The 22,941-nt window shown below is 43.6% G+C and overlaps 1 protein-coding gene across 1 annotated transcript in view; it reads right to left on the bottom strand.

Annotated features, from left to right (window-relative positions):
- EFTUD2 (elongation factor Tu GTP binding domain containing 2) overlaps window positions 1-22,941 on the bottom strand; it is a 37,861-nt gene that overhangs the window by 6,874 nt on the left and 8,046 nt on the right. Inside the window, exons 3-16 of the mRNA XM_045526811.1 lie at window positions 19,831-19,996; window positions 18,541-18,619; window positions 16,523-16,598; window positions 15,946-16,011; window positions 15,142-15,177; window positions 13,587-13,677; window positions 12,603-12,685; window positions 10,070-10,236; window positions 7,452-7,576; window positions 4,111-4,174; window positions 3,633-3,723; window positions 2,110-2,245; window positions 1,567-1,694; window positions 313-506 (exon numbers count right to left, since the gene is read on the bottom strand). Coding sequence (XP_045382767.1) covers window positions 313-506; window positions 1,567-1,694; window positions 2,110-2,245; window positions 3,633-3,723; window positions 4,111-4,174; window positions 7,452-7,576; window positions 10,070-10,236; window positions 12,603-12,685; window positions 13,587-13,677; window positions 15,142-15,177; window positions 15,946-16,011; window positions 16,523-16,598; window positions 18,541-18,619; window positions 19,831-19,996 — 1,502 coding nt within the window. The remainder of the gene's footprint in view (window positions 1-312; window positions 507-1,566; window positions 1,695-2,109; window positions 2,246-3,632; window positions 3,724-4,110; window positions 4,175-7,451; window positions 7,577-10,069; window positions 10,237-12,602; window positions 12,686-13,586; window positions 13,678-15,141; window positions 15,178-15,945; window positions 16,012-16,522; window positions 16,599-18,540; window positions 18,620-19,830; window positions 19,997-22,941) is intronic.

Raw genomic sequence — 22,941 nt, 5'->3', positions numbered from 1 at the left:
CTTAAAGAGAACATAGATAAAGAAACGAAAAGAGGAGTAAGATGAGTAAAACTGATAATCCTGCTATCAAAGTTCATACAAACCACCCAAAATGAAAAGGCACAGCTTTTGGCGTTATCCCAATAGTAGCTGCCTTTTGGCCCTAGCAACCTTGAATAGTGACAACTATAAGTCAAAAGATTTCTTGAGGGAGGGTCATATTACCCTCTGTTGCATAGAGCCAGGCAGCTACTGTGTCTTCAAGGAGGACCACCCCTTCTAGCTCCTTGGGGGCAGACCCAGGACAGAGGGCAAGGCTCTGATTAGCAGTACCTGGCCACAGAGATCCAAAGGCGGCCCACAGTGCATATCTGGGAGTCTTCCTCATCCTCCAGGGTGTAGTTCTCCCCTAGCACCTTCACAGGCTGCCCAGCATGGATGGTGCCACTCAGCACCCGGCCAAAGGCATGAAATTGAACTCCATCATCTGTGCTGTACATCTTAGTAGTGTGGCACATCAGGGGACCCTGGAGGGGGGACAGAGTACACCTCAACCACATCTACCCTCTGGGCAAATACCACTGTCCCCACCTCCTTTGACAGAATGACATGAGCTATATGAGAAGCTAGAGGAAGATAAGGCAATATCCCGGAAAAATTCCAAACCATGCTCTACCCCTTCTCTCTAAGGAGGGTTAACAGGAGAGACATAGGCATAGCAAGAAAAATTCTCTTTTTCTGGAAGGATGAGGGCATTGGGGAAAAGAGATAGGTTTAGGATGGCAGATTGGCACTGCTGACAAGATTACTTGCCCCAAATTTCCTCTGAAGATGTAATTCATAATTCTACCTGGCTGTATGTTTATAACAAGAAACTAGATTGCCTAAGGAATGGCTGGGAAAGATGTTTTTAAAAGCCAGGACTGACAAGATTAGCTACCGTTTGTTGAATCTTTACTATCTGCCAGGCAACATGCTAAATATAACCAAAATACTTCCTTTTTTAAGGTTTTTTTTTTTTATTTTTTTTGAGACAGAGTTTCACTCTGTCACCCTGGCTAGAGTGCAGTGGCATCATCACAGCTTATTGCAACCTCAAACTCCTGGGCTCAGGTGATCCTCTTTCCTCAGCCTCCTAACTAGCTGGGACAATAGGCTCCCACCAGGACACCTGGCTAATTTTTTCTATTTTTAGTAGAGACGGGGTCTCACTCTTGCTCAGGCTGGTCTCGAATTCCTGAGCTCAAGTGATCTTCTCTTCTCGGCCTCCCAGAGTGCTAGGATTACAGGTATGAGCCACCGCGCCCGGCTATAAAACTTCCTTAATCTTCTTTAATTCTCGTAACAACCACTCACATATTATTGTCCTTATATTATAGACCAAGACCTTGAGACTCAGAAAGCACGAGTAATGCTCCCAGGGTCATACCACTAATAGTGGCAACATCAGGTTGTGAATTTAGGCCTTCCCCCGCCCACGCTCACGTGCAAGGATAGGGAAGAAGGCATCACTCCCATGACCAGATATCAGCATCCTTATGCAGGAGGGGACAAAATTCAGAGAACCAGGGGGCCACATTCTCTTACATCAGGGTCACAGTCACTCATGGCCTCGCCCAGGTCAGAGTCTACTCCACCAGTGTAGGTGTGCTCAATCTTGGGCTTGGCGCCCACCTTTGGAGAAGGAATATGCTGCACACACATGTCCACAAAGCCTGTAGAGGGAGAAGATAATGCCATTACTGTATGCTCACAGGGAGAAGTGAGCCAGAGTTACTGATCCACTCAAGATGGTCAGAAAGCTAAAAGTGAGGGGACTGATCTTTAGCTCTAAAAGCTACGGCACTATCATTCTAGGGGGAAGTGATAGCCTGTTTCCCGGGAGTATGCTGCTAAAAGACTTGGAGTCATACTGATGTCAGAAAAGAGCAATAAGCAGGTCTCAGTGGTATGTGATTCCTTGGAACTCAGCTGACAAAAGCCTTAAAATACATTAATCCACGAACTTTTGTTGAATATAAGCATTTACTGAACACTTGCATTGAGCTAAATAAGCATCCCATCTTGTCTTTCTAGATCTACTTAGAACAATTCCTAAATAGTGTTAAGGGGCCATGAGCTTTTCACTACCTGTGAACTCGCCAAAGAACTTTTTGCAGACCAGCCTGAGCAGGGGGCGGATATTCAACTTCAGCTCCTCCTTGGTCAGGTGGATGCCAAGTTCGTCCAGGGTCCTCGGGAGGCTGGTGTCCACATCACCCACAACCTGTAAGGGTACCAGACACCACTCAGCTGTAGTGACAGCCCCAGTTGTGGTGCTACAGAGGACAAGGGAAGGCCAAAGGGCAATCTGAAGAGCTCCTACACAAGGTTCTTTTCCACAGAGAGAGCTCTGGGCAAGGACAACAGTTTAGTTTCAGTGGTGCCTTTGGTACCACCCTACACATCAAACCTGGGAGATGCTGACTTGGTTAAATCCCCATACCAGCCAATAAACCAAGCATTCAGATTGATCGCTGTCAGTGCTGCCCCCTGGTGTCTGAAAAGCAGCATCTCACCCCGCTGAGGAAATCCCTCACCCCTCTGTAATTAGACTTCTCAGATTTAGAGGATCATTGCCCTGGAAGGAACCAAAAAAGGTCACCTAGCAGACCATCCTGTCAGGACAGGGCCAAGCTAAATCATCCTCAGTAGACTCAAGGTCTCTACTGCGGCAGGTTCTATAAATCTCTTTTATTAATCCATTCCAGTCTGACATGAGATACTAAGTATTTTTCAGCACTAATAAATTTAAGTCCTTATTTTGTCTTGTTGCTATGTTTTGCTGTTTTGTCAGCTGGAATGGCCACACACATTTTGTGTATGTGTGTCCATTGTGTACAGTGCTTATTAAACACCTGCATATTTTATTACTGTCTTGGAAGAAAGGTCTGAAAATTCCCAGACAACATTTTTACCCTTTTAGTCCTAGTCCTGTTTTTTAGGTAGCACACATTCATATAAACATAAAGTTACATTCTTTCCTTCACAATATTCCACAACTTTAACTACATCCTTACCACTTCCCTATGTGTCCTTTCAACCTGACACACATCACATTCCAGTACACACATGCCCAGAACAGTCATGAAAACAGTTCATATAGTCATTCCTCTAATGGCTGCAAAATACTGCATTTTATGGGATGCACTGTAATTCATTTAATCAGATTGATGAACATAATTAACATTTAACTTATTTCCAGTTTTTTTCTTTTCCTATTATAAACATTGCGATAGTAAACATCTTTACTGATACAAATAACCTGGATGACTGTCACAATTATAAGTTAAATTCCCATAACTGATATGACTAGCTCTACAGTGTCACATTCTTCTGAATAGTCAATATCTATCCCTAAACTTTCCCTAGGTTATGCCTTCTCTTTCTTTGCTTCTTTTGTACCTTCTCCCTTTCCTCAGACTTCAACAGCAGTTGGAGTAGGGTAGTGTTTGAGATCCAGAAGATTACTTAATAAACAACTGGTGACCAACCACCCTCATACTTCATAATGTAAATCTGAACAGGTTTAGGGGCAGAGGGAAGCCTGAGTTCACCAGCTTTAACACATGTGCTTAGAAGAGCAGATCTGAATCCGGTGGCCTAACACTCACCTGAGCAAGGATCTTATAAAGTGGCTCCAGGATAAACTCCACAAAGCTCCTCTGAGAGCTGCTGGTTGGGGCCTTTTTTGTGAACTTTCGCCTAAAAGAAAAAGAAGAATTCTTGAGTGACCCAGGAGGGAAAAGGCAGTGTCACTGACCCCAAGGGACTATTGCTTAAATTCTGAATCTGAGCAGGAGCCGGGGCAGGAATGTGAGCACGATCGTAAAGTTTCCAGACAGAGATTCCTGAGAGGACACATAGTTATAACCCTCCTGCATGCCTGAGCTGAGCTGTGAAGACCTCAGGAGAAAACAGCCTCTCACCCAATTTGAACTTAGGACGCCAACCCTTTTAGGGGAGGAAAGATGGTAGTTTATGTCTAAGAAAAAAGTAAGTTTTAATCTTAGGAACTCTTTTCCTATCACTCCTTGCTTACTGGCAAAATGGATCACCCCTCTGGAGTCATGTCCCACACTCTATACTTACGTCTTAGGGTTGAAGTAGATGTCACCCCAGAGTCTTTTAGCAAATTCCTGGTAATTAATGTCACCTATAGGAGAAGCCACACAATTATAAGCTACCTAGCAAAGTGTTGTCCAAAATTCTGTTTCAGGTGTCATAACTGGTTCATAGCTGAGGAATTCTAGCACCTCCATTCCAGGGCCCAGACATTTCCTTCTAGCCAGCAGGCAGACAGGGACACTGAGGCACAAAAGAAGGATTAGCCCAAGGCTGGCAAGGCTGTGCTGGAGCCTAAAGGAGAACCTAGGTTGACTGCAACTGCTAATTCTAGTCAGATTGAACCAATCAACCATGGCTTTTAAAATCCAAGATCTTCCAAGTCAAGAGCTCCTGTAACATTCAGCTAGAACACTAACATCACCAACTACCTCCCGGATATTTCTACCCAGAAGTCAGATGGTTCCCTTTCACCTCAGATGGCATAAAGGGAATGCGTCACCCTTTCCCTAAAGCCACGTCCCCCTCAGCCTTTCCTGTCTCCATCAGTAAGGCTACCACTGGCATCTCATCCAAGCTCAAAATCATCTTCTTCCTCATTTTGTTAATGACCAAATTCTCCCTTTCTTTCCCATTATTAGTTCCTGAAACTTTCCTCTATGAACCACGGTACCTTTTATCCCTTCTATTACTGCACTTACCACACAGTTTAATCACTGGACTTATAAGCATGGGACTGAACTTTTCTGGACTCACAAGAATGGGGTCTAGCACATTAGAGAGGTTTGATAAATGCTTACTGAAAGAATGAATGAATCTCTTAAATCCATCTCCTCTTTTCAATCCCACAGGTAATACTAATCCCATACTCACAATGCTGTATCTAAATATTGGCAAAAATGTCTGAACAGGTGGCCCTTCCTGCATTCCATCCTCCCTCTGGTCTTTCATTAGTTTGCAGATAACACCTACCCCAATCTTAAAAAGCTCCTAATTGCCTATAGGATAAGGTTTAAATTCCTTAACTTGGCATGCCAAACCCTCCTCAATGTGGTCCCAACCTAGCCCACCCACCAGCAGTTTTTACTTGAACTTTTCTCCTTGGTGAAAGAGTCTATTGTTACCTGAACAGGCCATGACCAATGCCACCTGCCTCCATTCTTCCTCTTCCAACCCTGCGAGTCTGGAATTCCTGGCTCCCTACTCTCCACTTACCTAAGCCCCATCGCCTTCCCCAACCCCTAGGCCATTGTACCTGACCCCTGCCTCCAAATTCTCTCAGCTCTACCTGCCTATGGCAGCTACCTGGCACTCAGCTCACACTACCACCCTACATTGCCATTCATCACTCTGTGCAACTCTGCCCACCCACTGGACGAAGTTCCTAGAAGTCAGAGATTATTCATCATGACTTGTATTGTATTCCTAGCAAGAGGACATGGTATAATTTTGGCAGTATGGTTTAAATGGACTCTAGTGCCAACTCTCAATAAGTTCTGTGACCATGGGCATAGTTTCCCCATAGGTAAAATGAAGGAGAAGGACTCAATGCTTTCCTTCAGTGCTGACTTTCTAGAAGCCCAAATGTGGCTTTTCATGATAATGGTGTTGGAGCCCACTGCTGGCTCCTTCATAAACTGACAGTGGGTTCAAAGGATGACTAACAATATATCCCAAGGCTGAGGGCCATTTTCAATCAGAAACTGAATCATCTTTATATTATAATTACAGAAAGGGTCTTGGATTTTGCTTCACATGCTGATACAAAAGGCACTGAAAAATACATAAACTTCTACTGGAACCCTGTTCAAATGAGTTTCACTTACTGTTCATCTACTCATGTCTACCCAGTATATATATATTTCACATATACTGAAATATACATCTAATGACAAGAAAATGGTCAGTGATTCAAGGCTGAGTGAAAAACAGGAAATATACATACATATATATAGTTGACCCTTGAACAACATAGGTTTGAAGTGTATGAGTCCACGTATGTATGAATTTTCTTCTGCCTCTGCCACCCCTGAGACAGTAAGACCAGCCCTCTTGGTCCTCCTCCTCAGCCTACTCAATGTGAAGATGATGAGGATGAAGACCTTTATGGTGATCTACTTCCACTTAATAAATAGTAAATATATTTTCCCTTCCTTATGATTTTCTTAGTAACATTTTCTTTTCTCTAGCTTACTTTATTGTAACAATATAGTATATAATACATATAAAATGTGTTAATCAACTATTTATGTTATCAGTAAGGGTTTCAGGTCAACAGTAGGCTATCAGTAGTTAAGCTTTTGCAGATTAAAGTTATATGTGGATTTTCAACTGTAGGGAGGTCAGTGCCCCAACCCCCATGTTATTCAAGGGTCAATTGTGTGTGTGTGTTTATGTATATAATATGATCTCATTTGTGTAATATAACAAACAGAAAAAGAGGGAACTATCACCAAATGTGACCAGTGGTTATGGTATGGAAGTTATGGGTGAATTTTGACTTCTTAAATTTTACTGTATTTTCTACTTTTCTAAATGAGCATGTATAAAATATTTTTTAAAAAGGACTGAGTTTTAATTGCCCAGTTTTTCACAAGAGCAAAGGGATCCACACCAAGGGTTCGGCAGGACAACCGACCAGTGAGAAGAGAAATGCTGGCGTTCTAGTGCCTGCTGGTCATGAGACCTCTCACAGAGCCTGTCTCCTAAGCCCCCAAAATGGGGGTAACAATGACTCCCCTCTAAGTGCAGCATTTGACACGCACACGACTCTCAGTACACTATTCCTGCTGGAATGTGAGGTAACTGGGGAGGCAGGGAGATGGAGAGCCAGGGAGCCCCTCGGATTGGGAGGCTGGTCCTAGGGATCTGGTGTGGAGGCTCTAGGAACCCAGAAAACCATACCACTGGGCATGCCAATCCCCGTTGTACATGCTGACTGCAAGTCCAAGACGAGTTCTCAGTGAGGCCTGTCACAGTTACGTGTGCACAGATGCGGCTGGAAAGACAGCCAGGAGCGGTAACCGTGAGAGAGCCCACCTCTGAGGAGGATGTCTGAAAGTGCTCCATGGGCACAAATAATTCCTATTTTATGAAATCTGTCTCACTCCAGGAGAGATTTTTATTCCTAAAATGAGCTCCCTATTCTCCCATTTCCTCCTAGTCACTTTTATTTTTCTGTTGTTTAGAAACCACTTAGCCTGCAAAAAGGGTCTAAAGGCCAAAAAGAGCCCCAAATGTGATAACAGGTGATAAAGCGCTCCTCCAGCAGGGTACTCGGACATGAAGCCAAGTTTGGAGCCATTCAGCCGGAAAGGCACACGCGACTCTGGGGAGGCTGGCGAGACAGGCCGCCAGCCAGTGCTTACCGAAGGTGTCGGCGTAGATCTTGGCAAAGGAGCCCAGCGTGAAGCAGATGCTGTACTGGGAGCTGGAGAAGCAGACGTTGCCCAGGAGTGGGGAAAGGATCAGGTTCTCATCAGTGGAATACATGCTGAAACAGAGACGTGGTGAGCACAGTGCCAGGCTGTGCAGCAGCCCTGACACACTGCCATCGGGGAGGGCAGGAACTCAGTGGCACAGCCGCTCTCCAGCCCTCCGGAGGGGCTTGCATAAGACACTCAGTTTTGCCAACAGCCTGGTCCAAGGAAGTGACATGATGGAATTGTTCCCTAATTCCCAGTAACAAGTTGACTTCCCAGAGCTGGGAACATTCTGCACAATCTTGGAAAAGTTAACTGTACCAGACAGACAAGGGGAAACCTGGAGGATACAAAGACCTTGGAACACAGGAAATGAATCGAATGTGATAAGACAGAAATACACTGGAAAGAAATCTCAGTTTCACAAATACAAACAGACATGAACACTACTAAAAAGAAAAAAGCCACAGAGAGAAAAAGAAGAAAGCAACTTTGCTCTCCATCTCACTGCCCTATTCTTCCCCATTCTGCTTTGGTTGGCTTTGTTTTACAAATTCATGTTAAAACGTTGAATCTTAAAAGCCATGCAGATTTTGGAGGCTGAAGCAGGAGGATCACTAGAGGCCAGGAGTTCAAGAGCAGCCTAAGCAAGAGCGAGAACCCCTGCCATCTCTACAAAAAATAGAAAAATTAGCTGGGTGTGGTGGTGCACACCTGTAGTTCCAGCTACTTGGGAGGCTGAGGCAGAAGGATCACTTGAGCCCAGAGTTTGAGGTTGCAGTGAGCTATGACGATGCCACTGCACTTTAGCCCAGGCAATAGAGTGAGACTCTGTCTAAAAAAAAGAAAAAAAAGAAGCAATGCAGAAGCCACAAGCACCCCTAGTTCACTAACATTTATAAGAAAACCAGTTACAAACAGGGATTAAATAATCCACAACCCTAGCTTTACTGGTACATTATTTTATGGAATTTCCTAATTTAGAAATAAAAACATTGGTTTATAAAGATAGTCCTCTAGCTCACCCCACCCCCAAGTTATGCTTCTGTAGAGGCAATTATTAATATTTACCTCCATATTTCTAAATAATATGCTTATGTTGCTTTTTATTCTTTTAGAGACAGAGTCTCACTCTATCATGCAGCCTGGAGTGCGGTCGCACGATCATAGCTCACTGCAGCCTCAAATTCCTGGGCTCAAGCGAAGCAATCCTCTTGCCTCGGCTCCTGAGTAGCTGGGACTACAGTTGCTATGTACCACTATGACTGGCTCGTTTTTTTCAATTTTATTTTAATTTAATTGTTTGTAGAGACAGGGTCTTGCTATGTTGCCCAGGCTGGTCTCAAACTCCTGGCCTTAAGTGATCCCCCTGCCTCAGCCTCCCAAAGTATATGTTGCTTTTTCTTATTTAGAGGTTTGAAACATGACCTCTTGTTACATCAGGTAAAATTTAGCCACATCCATATCTTTTTTTGTTTATAAAAAAAATAAGTTTATCATTTCATTTTTTGGACTCATGTCATATTGGGCTCTAGTCATTCTCAGTCCGTCCAGAGATGAAGATATTCCTACTGAGAATTGGTGCTACAAACTGGGGAGGTTCCTGAAGTTAACTCTGCCTCAAGCCACACAGGAACCATTCCCAACCCTCAACTGGAGAGGCGTTCTTTTAGTAGGATGGCCTCCTCCCAGGCCCATGTGAAGGCCTCAAGAAGTCATCCGTACACCCTTCAGCCTGCAGATAAGACTTTTTAAAAAATTTTTATCTTTTTAAGAGACAGCATCTCACTTTGTCACGTAGGTTAGAATGCAGTGGCACGATCATAGCTCACTGCAGCCTCAAACTCCTGGGCTCAAGTAATCCTCCCACCTCGGCCTCCCAAAGTGCTGGGATTACAGGTGTGAGCCACTGCACCTGGTCAAGACTGTCTTTAAGATATATTTCACCTTTGCTTCAAAGCCACTTTGACACTGTATTCTAAGGTATCCTAACCATCACTCATTAATGTGAGCCCTAAATCTATCTTGCTAAGAAGCAGGTATATCCACAGGAACACAGTAAACGGTTTCTTAATTTCCTTATTCTGTGTCAATAGTAAGATAATAGACAACATTCCTCAGTAATCAGTTGCCTTATGGTAAACACAGTGCCAAGTGTGTTACATCAAATCTCTGTTTAATTTCTTGCAACATCCCATTAGGCAAGTACTATTATAATTCGTTTTTTTACAGAAGCAGAAACTGAGCTTAAGTAATTTGTCCAACTTTACATGGTTGGTATGTGGTGATGATGAGACTGATTCTAGAACCCAGGGTATTGAGCACAATACTAAACTGAAGATGTGTTAAGTTGCACAAGTTGTTAAAGCACTGAGTTAATGAGGCCAAGTCTGTGGAGTCAATCCCTGTAGAGATCCAGAATATTCCTCTAGCTTTGCCCAACAAGCTTATCAACACATGCCAAGAAATAATCAGTTACTCCCAGAGGTATTCAGGGTTAAAATTAAGATTTATAAAAACTAGAGTCTCTGAGGACAGGAAATCTACTCCCAGGGGCCTCACACCTTATTAATCCATTGACCTCATCCACAATGTGGCGCAGCTTGTAATAAGCATCAGTCGGAGGCAGCTTCAGCTCCAGGATCAGCCGGTCAATCTTGTTGATGCACACAGTGACCGCCAGCCTCTCCTGCACCGCGTGCTTGATCAGCCGCTCTGTGTTCAGCATTACCTGAGAAATACAAGGCTCAGAAGGGGGTGATAAGAACAAAGAATGCGGAAAGTCCAGAGCAAAGCCAAAGAGGACAGTATTTTAAAATATGAAGCCTGCGGGGGAAAGAGGACCCAGGGAGATGTTGTTAGGTGGAAGCAGAGAGCACCTTGTCTGAAGGCAGATGCAGGAACTTTAAGAGGACACTTTGCAGGACTGAGAAATAAACACATGAATGATGATGCTAGGCGTCAGGTTTGTCACTGTTAGCGAAGGAACTAGGAAGGCTAGGAAGGACCTGTGGTGCTGAAATGGGATTGGGGTTGTTAGGATGAATGAATGATTTTTAATATGCAAGTGCAGGAACAGTTACAGATATGTGTGAATGAATATGACCTAGCTGGGCTCAGTGAAAGGGCCTATAAGCAACGAACCCTAGTAGCAACGAGCACTCTCAGATCTTTGTTTCTAAATACCAGTCCCCACTATCAGAAGTCAGAGCTCCTTGAGTAAATGGCTGATTCCAGGATTGGGGCAGGGAAAGATATGTACAGAACATTTTGTGTTTGAAAGTAAGGAAATGCAAAGATGAGACATCTCAAAAGGACGAAGGAGCTCTTGCTAGCCAAATCTGGGAAAACTAGAGCCCCACAACATGTAAGGATAGTAACAGATTATAACCCACTGAATAAAATAAATATCCATGTGTCCACACTGATAATAAATAAGCAAATGGGGGAGAAGGGAAAGCTCTTCTTTACCATAGAATTCCAACCAATAAATACAGAAGAAATAAGAGTTAGAAAATTTGCCATTTGCAATTATCACAGAAATAAGCCAAGAATCATCAATGAATGATAAAACTGGTAGATAAAAAAATAGAATATATATATAGACTCCAAGTATCTCCCCACAAATTATTTATCACAAAGAGGAAAATGGTAACTTTATACTGGAGAAACCTGGCTGACCCACCTTAAACAAATAATCAAGGTTAACATCACAAATTATGGGATAAGGTGACATCACGTATCTTCTGATGTGATGGACTAGTAAGAACACACAACTCTACTTATGTAGTGTTCCTGCCAAAAATAACCTGAGCTAATCATGAGGAAATGTTAGCCAAACCCAAATTGAAAGATATTCTATAAAATAAATGCCTTGTACTCTTCAAAAGTGCCAATGTCATAAGAGATCCAGAAAGGCTAAGAACAGCTTCAATTCAAAGAGAAATGAAAACTAGAGAGTCATGAAAACTAAATTACTCTGGATTAGGGGAAAAATTCTATAAAGGACATTACTGGTATAATTAGATTGAATAAGGTCTGTAGAAAAAGCTCTCCACAATAGTATTGTACTAATGTTAAATTCCCTGATTTTTGGTAACTACTATGGTCATAAAAATTAATGTCCTTATTCTTAGAAAATACATTCTGAAATATTTTACTGTCAAACACTTCAAGTGGAAAACACACACACACGTACAGAGAGAAAAGTACAAAGCAAATGAGGGCAAGTTCCTTGTACTATTCTTAGAACTTTTAGCTAAGTTTTAAATTTTTCCAAAATGAAGAGTCAATTAAAAAAAATAATAATCATTCTGGCTCCCTCTACTGGCCATCTCACCAATGACAACACGAGTGAGGTAAGCCAACTCAACCTTTCTTTTTTTTTTGAGACAGACTCTTGCTTTGTTGCCCGGGCTAGAGTGAGTGCCCTGGCGTCAGCCTAGCTCACAACAACCTCAAACTCCTGGGCTTCAGTGATCCTACTGCCTCAGCCTCCCGAGTAGCTGGGATTACAGGCATGCGCCACCATGCCCAGCTAATTTTTTTCTGTTTATATATATATATATTTTAGTTGGCCAGATAACTTCTTTCTATTTTTAGTAGAGACGGGGTCTCGCTCTTGCTCAGGCTGGTCTCGAACTCCTGACCTCGAGCGATCCACCCGCCTCGGCCTCCCAGAGTGCTAGGATTACAGGCGTGAGCCACCACGCCCGGCCCAACTCAACCTTTCAATCGAGAAATATTAGACACCCTTTTAACTTCAATCTCTTAGAAAAACTCATTAACATTTAAAATCCATTTATATGAATATACTCTCCTCCCTCCCTTTTATTTACACTTCTCATTTTATCTTTGTGTTTCCTGAATGACAATGGGTCCTATCATTTTGAGCTTCACTGGGCAGGAAGCAAGGAGACCCACGATGAAAATTAATTTTGAACTTCATTTACTGCCCTAATTTCATAGCAATTCTGAGCCATAATCCCACAGATTTTCATGTTCTCTGGCTCCCAGCTATCTTAGTCTCTGGGCACTGGGGGGTGGGGGGCAAACATAACCGTGGAAGAGATTCTAAGAGAGTTGAGTCTGACTCACCCCCTCAGCAGCATCGATGAAAAGGACCACTCCGTCTGAGATGCGCAAGCCAGCTGTGACCTCATCAGAAAAATTCACATGTCCTGAAAAGCAGATACAAAGTAAGTTGCCATTTGGTGCAGGATGAGGCACAACTAACTTGTACAGTGATCGGCGGGGCACTGCAAAGCTTGTGCCCAAATATCCCCCAAATATCCCCTTTCCTTCCTTCCTCCGACAGCTCCCTGCAATGTATAAATTCCCCTCAGTAGAGTCACATCCTTGGATTACACTTTTGTACAGGAGGCCTCCATGCATAAAAAGAGGTAAGTGTTTTACCCAGGAGGGCGTAGTGAGTTCGCACTCACACACTACTTAGTCTAATCAGCAGTGAGCAGAGTGCTATGGGACATAAGACAAGCTGGGGACAGAAGAAGGGGCAAAGGCAGGCCTGGAGCACCGTGTACTGCCCAAGGGGGACAGGGGCTGAGAGGTATCAGGGCACTGGGCACCTGATAGTGCAATGAAGGAAAATCAGCCAAAATCCCAAATTTTCTAGAGTTTTTAAAAACTCTGCCCCAAGTTGGTCCTTTTCGTAAAAGAGTCATCCACAGGGCAAGAGGTGCTGTCCCCACAGTAATCTACATGTCCACGGGCCTCCTTCAAAGGCCTGAGCATGCCGAGGCCGGGGACCAAGTCTGACCCACCTTTATCTCCCCAGCAGCTAGCACGGGGCCTGACACAGGTGGGAAATGAATAAATGAATTAGGATTCCCTAAAATATAAATATTCTAAAGGAGAATAAAGAGAAGTGAATAGGAGGCCTGGAGCATGGCTGCTTGCTAATTAACCAAAGGAGAGAGTTAAAAATGAAAATTGTCTCAATGAAGGTGAAGGAAATGTAAAAACAAAGATGTCTGTTTTGCTCTTTCTGCTCTGGAAAGTGGGAACACAAATACCCAACAGGACAAGGTTCTGACAGTAAAAAGTCAAACAATGTCTTACCTGGGGTGTCCATGATATTGAATAGGTAAGATTTTCCTTTGGTATCTGGCAAGACCACCGTCACAGGAGTGCTTTTGATGCCAACACCTCTCTGAAAGGTACAAAGAAACAGGGGTCAAGACTTGTTCCTATGCAAGAGGGTTCATTCTGCTCTTGGAGCTTGCCAATTACTAGTAAATTACACTAATGCATCTTCTTGTAGTGGGGCTGATTTTTATCTAGGCCTCAACCATCATGACCATGAAATATCTTGGTGCCAGACAGCATTTTGGGGGGGCTTTGGTTCAAATGTAAAAAAATTAAAATGAACAAGCAAGCAAAGCAGTATTACACCTTAACAGAGAATCCAGGGTCCTAGAATCTTATCCTCCTCACACGTTGGAAACAAAAAAGCTGAGCATTTTAAAAGTAAAAAAAACAATCTGGGGCATTTTAGGTTTATTTTATTTTATTTTAAAGAAATACTATAAAAGCTATAATAGGAAATAAATATTTAAAAAGCTCCAAACAGTTTGAGGGCAGTGAGCTATGATCGAGTTACCACACTCTAGCCTGGGTGACAGAGCAAGATCCTGTCGCCCGCACCCCAAAAAAACCCCACAAAAACAAAACAAAAAACTCCAGACAAACATAGAAATATATTAGCTAACACTCATTGATTGCTTATCACATGCCAGCACTGTTCCAAGGTCCTTCAGTTGACCAAACTTATATACTTGAGTCTTCCATGTGGTCATTTAGGAAAAAAGGACAGAGATAAAGAAGACAGGCCAGGCGTGGTGGCTCATGCTTGTAATTCTAGCACTTTGGGAGGCCAAGGCAGGAGGACTACTGGAGGCCAGGAGTTTGAGACCAGCCTGAACAATGTAGAGAGGCCCCATTTCTACAGAAAATTAGTGGGTATGGTGGTGTGTGCCTGTGGTCCCAGCTACTTGGGAGGCTGAGGCAGGAGGATTGCTTGAGCCTAGGAGTTTGAGAGGTGGAGGCTGCAGTGAGCTATGATGATGCCACTGCACTGGGCAACAGAGCTAGATCCTGTCTCAAAAAAAAAAAAAAAAAAAAAAGAACTAAAGAAGAGAAGGGAAAGACAGGGGTCAGAAAGGGCCAAAGTTCCAAAGGGAAAGACAAAGAGAGGTACAAAGACACATGAACCCATTCTCAAAGAGAAGCTACTCTTAGAAAGAGATCATCATATGGATGGAGTCATCTTACAGATTTTAAGGATGATGTCATTTTAAAAACCATATTGAGCTTCTGCATTACTTACAGCATAAATGTAGACATCACCTCTTGGTATCTGCCCTATTTGTCCAAATTAAATCCAGTCAAGGACAGGAGGGCCCCCTCCCCCCACATCTTGCCTACCTAGTTCTCTTTGGAGTTACAATCCTGGGATGACTGAGAGAAGCTGGGAGATAAAGCATGTGGGGCAGTGGGGTACAGAGGGGTGGAGATGGACTAAAGTGCTATCATAAAAGCTTCCCTACATTCCCTGAAAAACCATTACTGGTGGGTCTGGTGTGGGCAACAATCTGATTTCCCAAGGCACACTTACCTCTTGCTCTGTGAAGAGGATGTCAGTATAGCACAGCTGAAAAAAATTAAGTGTCGTGACCACCTGAATTCAGACTCCTCCCCCACAAATGAACCATCAATCACTTTCCCTCACAGCCTCCCAGCTCAAAGGTTTCTGTCTAAGCAGGAAAATAGATTAGAGACAGGAGGGTGTCCCCACAGCATTTGCAGACAATGAGACCCTCCCAGCTGGAAATGCTCCTGGATGTGTAGAGGTTTGGGGTTTTTTTTTGAGGGGGGGGGCAGGGGAAGGTCAATGAAGACCAGGTATAGCTGGAGAGCTAAATCCTATCAAATGCACCAAATTCTCAGAGTGGTAAAAGGAGACACGTGCCAGCCTTCATGCCAACATGTCTAAACAGTCAATCTGGCAGAGATTGAACATTTATTGCACTGAGACTTATAGCCACAGTTGGCCTCATTCAAGGGCATTTAAATTTACCATGAAAACAAGGTACAATTGTATTATATTTATAGAGCAGGCTATTAATATTATGATGGGAAAAGAATAGAAAATAAAAGTCAGGATATTTCATAACAGAGGAGGGATCCCAAGTACAAAACAGATCATCCAAAAATACTGCAGGTTAATATTCTCATGCTTCTGAGAAAGTTGAAATTACTTTCCTACAGCCTATTAATAGAGATTACAATCATAAAACCTCACTCTGTAGGCGTCATTATTTATAAAGACAGTGGGAATGGTGAAGGAAGGGGAAGGAGAGAGACATCCCTACATATTAGGAATGGTTCCTCCTAAACCCTCAGCAGAAGTTCTACTCACATCTTGGTCATAGCGCTTTCTGATTTCTGGGTGAGTCTGCTCGATTAAACAATCTACAAAACACGTCTGAAAGGGAAGAGATGGTTAAGACCTGCCAACCACAGAGGAAAATTTCCTGTGCCCATCCCCCAGCTCCCAATGCACCATGTAATTTAGGAATAAGGAGGGGAAGAGGAGAGCAAGGAGGATGATGGGACAGCAAAGTATTAACGCTAAAGCCACAGAATTATTTTCAAATGAAAGATGAAATCTTTCTTGGACAAGCATCCACCAGGAAATGAAAACTTATAAAAATCAGAGTGAGGCTCAATTTCCCTTCTTCTGTCCAGATGTAGACACAAGGCTCAGGTATACAAGTGGCTTTAGAAACAGGCTCCACGTGTCACTCAGGAAAAGCTGCAATTTCACAGCACAGTTTTATAATAGGCATGGAGGCTCTCTCCCACCCCGAGTCAGGAAGTCAGGAAGTTTTAGCCTTACGACCTCAAACCTCAACTTCTGTGACTCTTGACATGAGCCCCAGACATGAGCAGGAACAAAAAGAACTCCTGTTCCAAGTAGCCGAAAGTTCTCTCACCTTGCCATGGTGGAGATGGCCACAAAGGGTCACATTTCTGATGAGCTCTGAGTTATCCATCAGGTCTGCCAAGAAACTGAAAGGAGAAAAGAAAAGAGAAAAGGGACTTTGGCAAAAGCTTTCAAATGGGGAGTGGTTCAAAAGCATTTCGGGTATTTTCAGCCAGGAACAACAGACCAACTGGAGAATGCTCAGAGGCAGACAGGAATGTCTGTATCTACACAGCTCTGGCTTTGGGAATGGAACAGACTTACCCATGAGGTAACACGACCATGTGAATGAAATATCATGGGAGTGAAATAATGGGAGTAAAAAAGAAAGAAGAAAAACATAATACGTGAACTAACACATATACATGAGTACTGTCCCTTTAAAAATCTTCAGTCTGTACTTATATTCCATTGATGCCAAGGGGGTTTAAAATCACTTTGGGAGCTTCTGTTGAAATTGTTGTTGTTGAAGGCATTCAAGAAAACCCCATCTCAGCTAGGCACAGTGGCTCATGCCTGTAATCCTAGCACTCTGAGAGGCTGAGGTGGGAGGATCACTCGAGCTCAGGAGTTCCAGACCAGCCTGAGCAAGAGTGAGACCCCCATCTCTACTAAAAATACAAAAATTAGCTAGGTGTGGTGGTGCATGCCTATAGTCACAGCTACTTGGGAGGCTGAAGCAGGAGATCGCTTGAGCCCAGGAGTTTGAGATTGCAGTGAGCTACGATGATGCCACTGCACTCTACCTAGGGCGACAGAGTAAGACTCTGTCTCAAAAAAAAAAAAAAAAGAAAAGAAAGAAAGAAAGAAGAAAACAAAACAAAAGAAAACCCCCGTCTTGTTAACAACGTTGAGTCTAGAGGACTTCCATCTTGATAATAACCAGCACTGTCCTTCTCGCTCATCAGCCACATTACTTATGGCAGGTAGCCCTTGGATAGCTTGGGCTCTTCACAAAAATCAAGTCCACTCTCAAAGATTGGAGATTTCAAAAGTCACCACTGAGAACGCAAAGGAATATAAAGCAAATTCTACAGACAACTGAAAAGTTGTTTCAAAAATGTCTGAACAGGCCAGGCACGGTGGCTCATGCCTGTAATCCTAGCACTCTGGGAGGCCGAGGTGGGCGGATCATTTGAGCTCAGGAGTTCGAAACCAGCCTGAGCAAGAGCAAGACCCTGTCTCTACTAAAAAATAGAAAGAAATTTGCTGCACAACTAAAAATATATAGAAAAAATTAGCTGGGCATGGTGGCACATGCCTGTAGTCCCAGCTACTTGGGAGGCTGAGGCAGAAGGATCACTTGAGCCCAGGAGTTTGAGGTTGCTGTGAGCTAGGCTGATGTCACGGCATTCTAGCCAGGGTGACAGAGAGGGACTCTGCCTCAAAAAAATAAAAAATAAATAAAAACAAACAAACAAAAAAATGTCTGAATGATGGCAGATGAGCTCACCATTTCAGAAGGGACCCTGCTCTTTTGGACATACAAGAGGTCAACATGTTTTAGAGACAAACAAAAAAGTTTCATTATCTAATTGCGACTCACAAGCACTTCAATACATGAGGGCCTCACAAGTGTATTTTGCCAGTAAAAATGTTTTCAAAAACAGTTTGCAGTGTGAAGAGCCTAAATGATTCCATACATATATCCACCTACTTGCGCTCTCCTTTTCAAAATAAAGAGATGATATGATCCTAAAGGTACTCAGCTGTCTTTCTGAGTCAAAACAGGCTCTGGTGGACCCAACACTGATAATTAATACCCAGTTCTGTCTCAAAGGCTGGCTTCCAATACTAAACTAAAGGTCTGGAAGAAGAGAAAACAGCTAAGACCTGGATGAGCACCAAGAGAAAAGTCAACAGAGTCTAAATATCCCAGCAGCCATATAAGATAAAGGGGAATTGTGGAGAGATTTTTGCTGCCACAATCCACCAGCTACTTCAACTACAAACCACCTCCTACCTCCATGGAAAGATGAACCCACACACACTACCTCTGCGGAGACGCTGAGAAACCTTATAACTTACTCCATTTCATATACTGTGACGGGTAATGTCTGCTCCATCAGAGTGAATTTCTTGGTTTTCACTGGCTTAATAATGGGTTCTAGAAGGAAAAAAAAAAAAAAAAGGAAGACATGTGTAGGTAGGTATAAAACAAAAATACAGAGCCCTATTCCATTAGACTGAGCTTTCAGAATGTATGATGCATGCCATCAATTTATTTTATTCTCAAGGATCACTCATGTTGAGAAAGTTCAGGAAATACTGTTTGGCATGAGAGAGTGAAGGATCTTGACCTGAACTGAGGCATTTGAACTTCATTTTGTGGAAAGGTGGAAGGGAGGGAGAATGGATATAGGTTGAGATCAAGTCAGTTCAAAATCTCTCCTTGCATTTATAAGATGCAATTACTTTCTAGAAGATCAATAAAAACTATTAAGAAACGGACAATAAGCATTGTAAGGACTGGTTAAAAGGGCAGGAATTAGGCCGGGCACGGTGGCTCACGCCTGTAATCCTAGCACTCTGGGAGGCCGAGGCGGGTGGATGGCTCGAGGTCAGGAGTTCGAGACCAGCCTGAGCAAGAGTGAGACCCTCTCTCTATTAAAAATAGAAAGAAATTACCTGGACAACTAAAAATATATATAGAAAAAATTAGCCGAGCATGGTGGCGCATGCCTGTAATCCCAGCTACTCGGGAGGCTGAGGCAGTAGGATCGCTTAAGCCCCGGAGTTTGAGGTTGCTGTGAGCTAGGCTGATGCCACGGCACTCACTCTAGCCGAGCAACAGAGCGAGACTCTGTCTCAAAAAAAAAAGGGGGGGGGGGGCGGGGCGGGCAGGAATTATTTGGACGGAAAAACCTATCAGACCACAGGGAAAACTTACTAACAGTCTTCATGTACCTAAACAGTAAACAGATACAGATAAAGAAATAACTTATTTGCTTAGTAATAGGAGCTTTATTGAATATCAAAACAGGATTAACTGAATTACAACCTAGAAACAGCACCTGAAAATAGTAAAGGAAAACTGATCTATTCATTCACTAAACTTCTGGGTTTTTTGTTTTTTTTTGAGAGACAGGGTCTCACTCTGTTGTCTAGACTGGAGGGCAGTGGCTCGATGATAGCTCACTATAACCTCAAACTCCCAGGTTCAAGTGATCCTTCTGCCCCAGTCTCCCAAGTAGCTGGGACTACAGGTGCATACTACTGCGCCTGGCTTCACTGAACTTTTAACATCTGCTGACGGCTATGGAATGAAGTTTTCAGGTTTCAATTTCACCTGTCACAACTTAGCTCATCCTGACTTACCTGTGAGAGGCTGCGTGTCTTCCTCCTGAACTATGGTCTCCACCTCAGGACCATACACCTCCTCGGCTGTTGGGTAGTACTTCTTGTCCTCATGCAGCACCACTTCCATCCCAGGGTGATCATCATCATGATCACCTATGTCATCATCATCGTCGTCATCATCCATCTGCAAGCAAGAGAGGAAAGGAGGATGCTCAATGACTGACTACCTTACATGAGTAAGAGCACTGACTTCACGTGCTAGACAGCTCCGTATTTTGGGTTCTGTGCCGATGGGGCGAGATCCTTCACAAAGAGATGACTGTAAGCCAAAGCTAGAGACAGCTCTCCTGACTCAAACTTGCCCCTTTCTGGATGTGACCACTGGTTACAAGTGGATTGAGACTGGAGAAAACAAATGGCTCATCGCACCCGTTAGGAGAAAAAAACAACTTTCTCCAAGGGCAAAAAGCAGGAGGCTAAGGTAGGAACCATGAAAAAGTTCACACTTTTGTGTGACAGATAATACCAGGTGTTGGTGAGGATGTGGAGAAACTGGAACTTTATACACTGCTAGTGGGAAAATGGTGCAGCTGCTTTGGAAAACAGTTTGGTAGTTCCTGGAAGTGTTAAACACAGAGTTACACATGACCCATCAAGTCCACCCCTAAGTATATACCCAAGATAAACGAAAACTTAAAGCTACACAAAAACTTGCACATGAATGTTATTGGCAGCATTATTTATAATAGCCAAAAAGTGGAAACAACCCAAATGTTGATCAACTGATGAATGGATAAATGAAATGTGGTGCATCCATACAACAGAATATTATCTGGCAATGACAAGAAATGTAATACATATACACGCTGTATGTATACACATGCTACAACACAGATGAACCTTGAAAACATGATGCCAAGTGACAGAAGTCAGACATGAATGGCTGCTTATTATATGATTCCATTTATATGACAATGTCCAGAAAAGGCAATGCCCAGAAAAGCAGATTCCCTAGGGCGGGGGTGGGAGGGTGGAGGTGAGGGTCAGTGGGAGGGCAATGGTTAATGGGTGGGGGGCTTCTTTCTGGGATGATAAAAATGGCACTATGTGCCAGGCACTGTTCTAGGTGTTGGTAATACAACAGTGGAAAAAAAGAGGTAATGACGTATGAATAACAATCTGAAGGAAGACAGAAACCTCTACAACTACCTGGAGAAGAGCATTCTAGTTGGCTAACAGAGCAAACGCAAAGGCCCAGAGCCAAGAGCATGTGGCAACTTTGAGGACTAGCAAGGAGACCGACACAGTGAGAATGGAACAAATGATGGGGAGAACAGTAAGCTGAGATCACATGGGAGGTAAACACACAGGATCTTCTGGATCATGCTAAGTTATCTGACTGTACGTTTTTTTTTTTTTGAGACAGAGTCTTGCTCTGTTGCCTGGGCTAGAGTGCAGTGGTGTCCTCATAGCTCAATGTGACCTCAAACTCCTAGGCTTAAGCAATCCACCAGCCTCAGCTTCCCAAGTGGCTGGGACTACAGGCGCATGTCACCACACCCAGCTAATTTTTCTGTTTTTTCTGTAGAGATGGGGTCTCGCTCTTGCTCAGGCTGCTCTCAAACTACTGACCTCAAGCGATCTTCTCGCCTCAGCCTCCCAGAGCACTAGGATTACAGGCACAAGCCATTGTGCCCTGCCTCCTACTGTTACTCTAGGGCAGTGGTTCTCAACCAGGGGTGATTTTGCCCCCCAAGGAACATTTGACAATGCCTGCAGACAGTTTTGGTTGCCACACCTTGACAGGGGAGTTGTGCCATTACCCTCATTAGCATCTAGTAAGTAGAGGCCAGGGATGCTGCTAAACATCCTACAATGCACAGAACCTCCAACAAAGAGAATTAACTGGTCCCAAATGTCAATGGTGATAAACTTAAGAAACCTTGGATGTGAAGGCGATCTGGCTGTGACATCTGTCACCTCACTGATCGCCAGGGTTTATTTGGCTGATCTGGCTAGCTAGGTGGGAGTGCCCTTCCTCCCTCACTGCTCCATGTGTGCCCTCCTGAAGCTGCGGGCTCAGGTGAAGAGGACGACCTTCTCCGATAGAAGAAGACTGTTCTTCAGTCAAGGGTATATGAGTAGCTGCGCTCCCCTGCTAGAACCTCCAAATAAGCACTCAAGAAACCCCTGCACCAGGGGTTTTGAGCAGAGGAGTGATATGATTGGACTTCTGTTTTAAAAGAACCACTCTGGTCCCTATGCTGAGAATATACTGGAAGGAACGAGATTAGTTAGGAGGCTAATAATTCAGAAAAGAGAAGACAGTGGTGGTGGCTTGGATCAGAGTAGGATCTGTGAAGGTGGTGAGGAAAGGGTGAATTCTGGAAATATTTTGAAGGTGTTTTCTAACGAATTGAAAGAAGGTGTGAGAAGAAAGAGAAGAGGCAAGGTGTTTGACCTGAGCAACTGGAGAATGGCACTGTCTTCACTGAGACGAGGAATGAGGAAGACTATAAGAGTAGGTGGTGGCAGGGAGAAGCTCAGTAGTTAGGTTTTAGTTAAGTTTGAGATTTCCTATTAGACATCAAGTAGAGATGCGACCCATGAAGTTGGACATACAAACCTGAGGTTGGAAAGAAAGGTCCAGCTTAGAGATATGAATCTGAGCATCCTCATGAACAGAAGTTATTTGATGGACGGGATGAGCTCACCACGGGAGTAAACGTACATAGAGAAGAGGTATAAGGAACGGAGCCCTGGGGCCTGTTGATGTTTGGAGGTCAGGGAGTGAAGGAGGAACCAGCAGCAAAGGTGAGAAGGCATGGCCAGTGAGGAGGAAAGCCAGGGGGTTCTCCGAAAGCTGAGGAAAGAGTTTTTTAAAGAGGAGGGAATGTTCAGCTGGGTCAGATGCCACAGGCAGGGCAAGTAAGATGACAGCTGGGAACTGATCTTTGGATTTGGCGGGGCAGTGGCCACTGGTGATCTTGGTAAGAACAGGCTGTGTGGAGTGGGAGAGGCAAAAGGATGGAAGTGAATTTGAGAGAAAATAGGAAGAGAGGATTTGGAGACAGTGAGTATCAATAACTCTTAGGAGATGTGCTGCACTGGGAAGCAGGGAAAATGGGA

Source organism: Lemur catta, chromosome 15 (genome assembly GCF_020740605.2).
Source record: "Lemur catta isolate mLemCat1 chromosome 15, mLemCat1.pri, whole genome shotgun sequence".
NCBI classification, from domain to species: Eukaryota; Metazoa; Chordata; class Mammalia; order Primates; family Lemuridae; genus Lemur; species Lemur catta.
The sequence above is the reverse complement of the archived record's forward strand: the minus strand, read 5'-3'. Positions and strand labels throughout refer to the sequence as shown.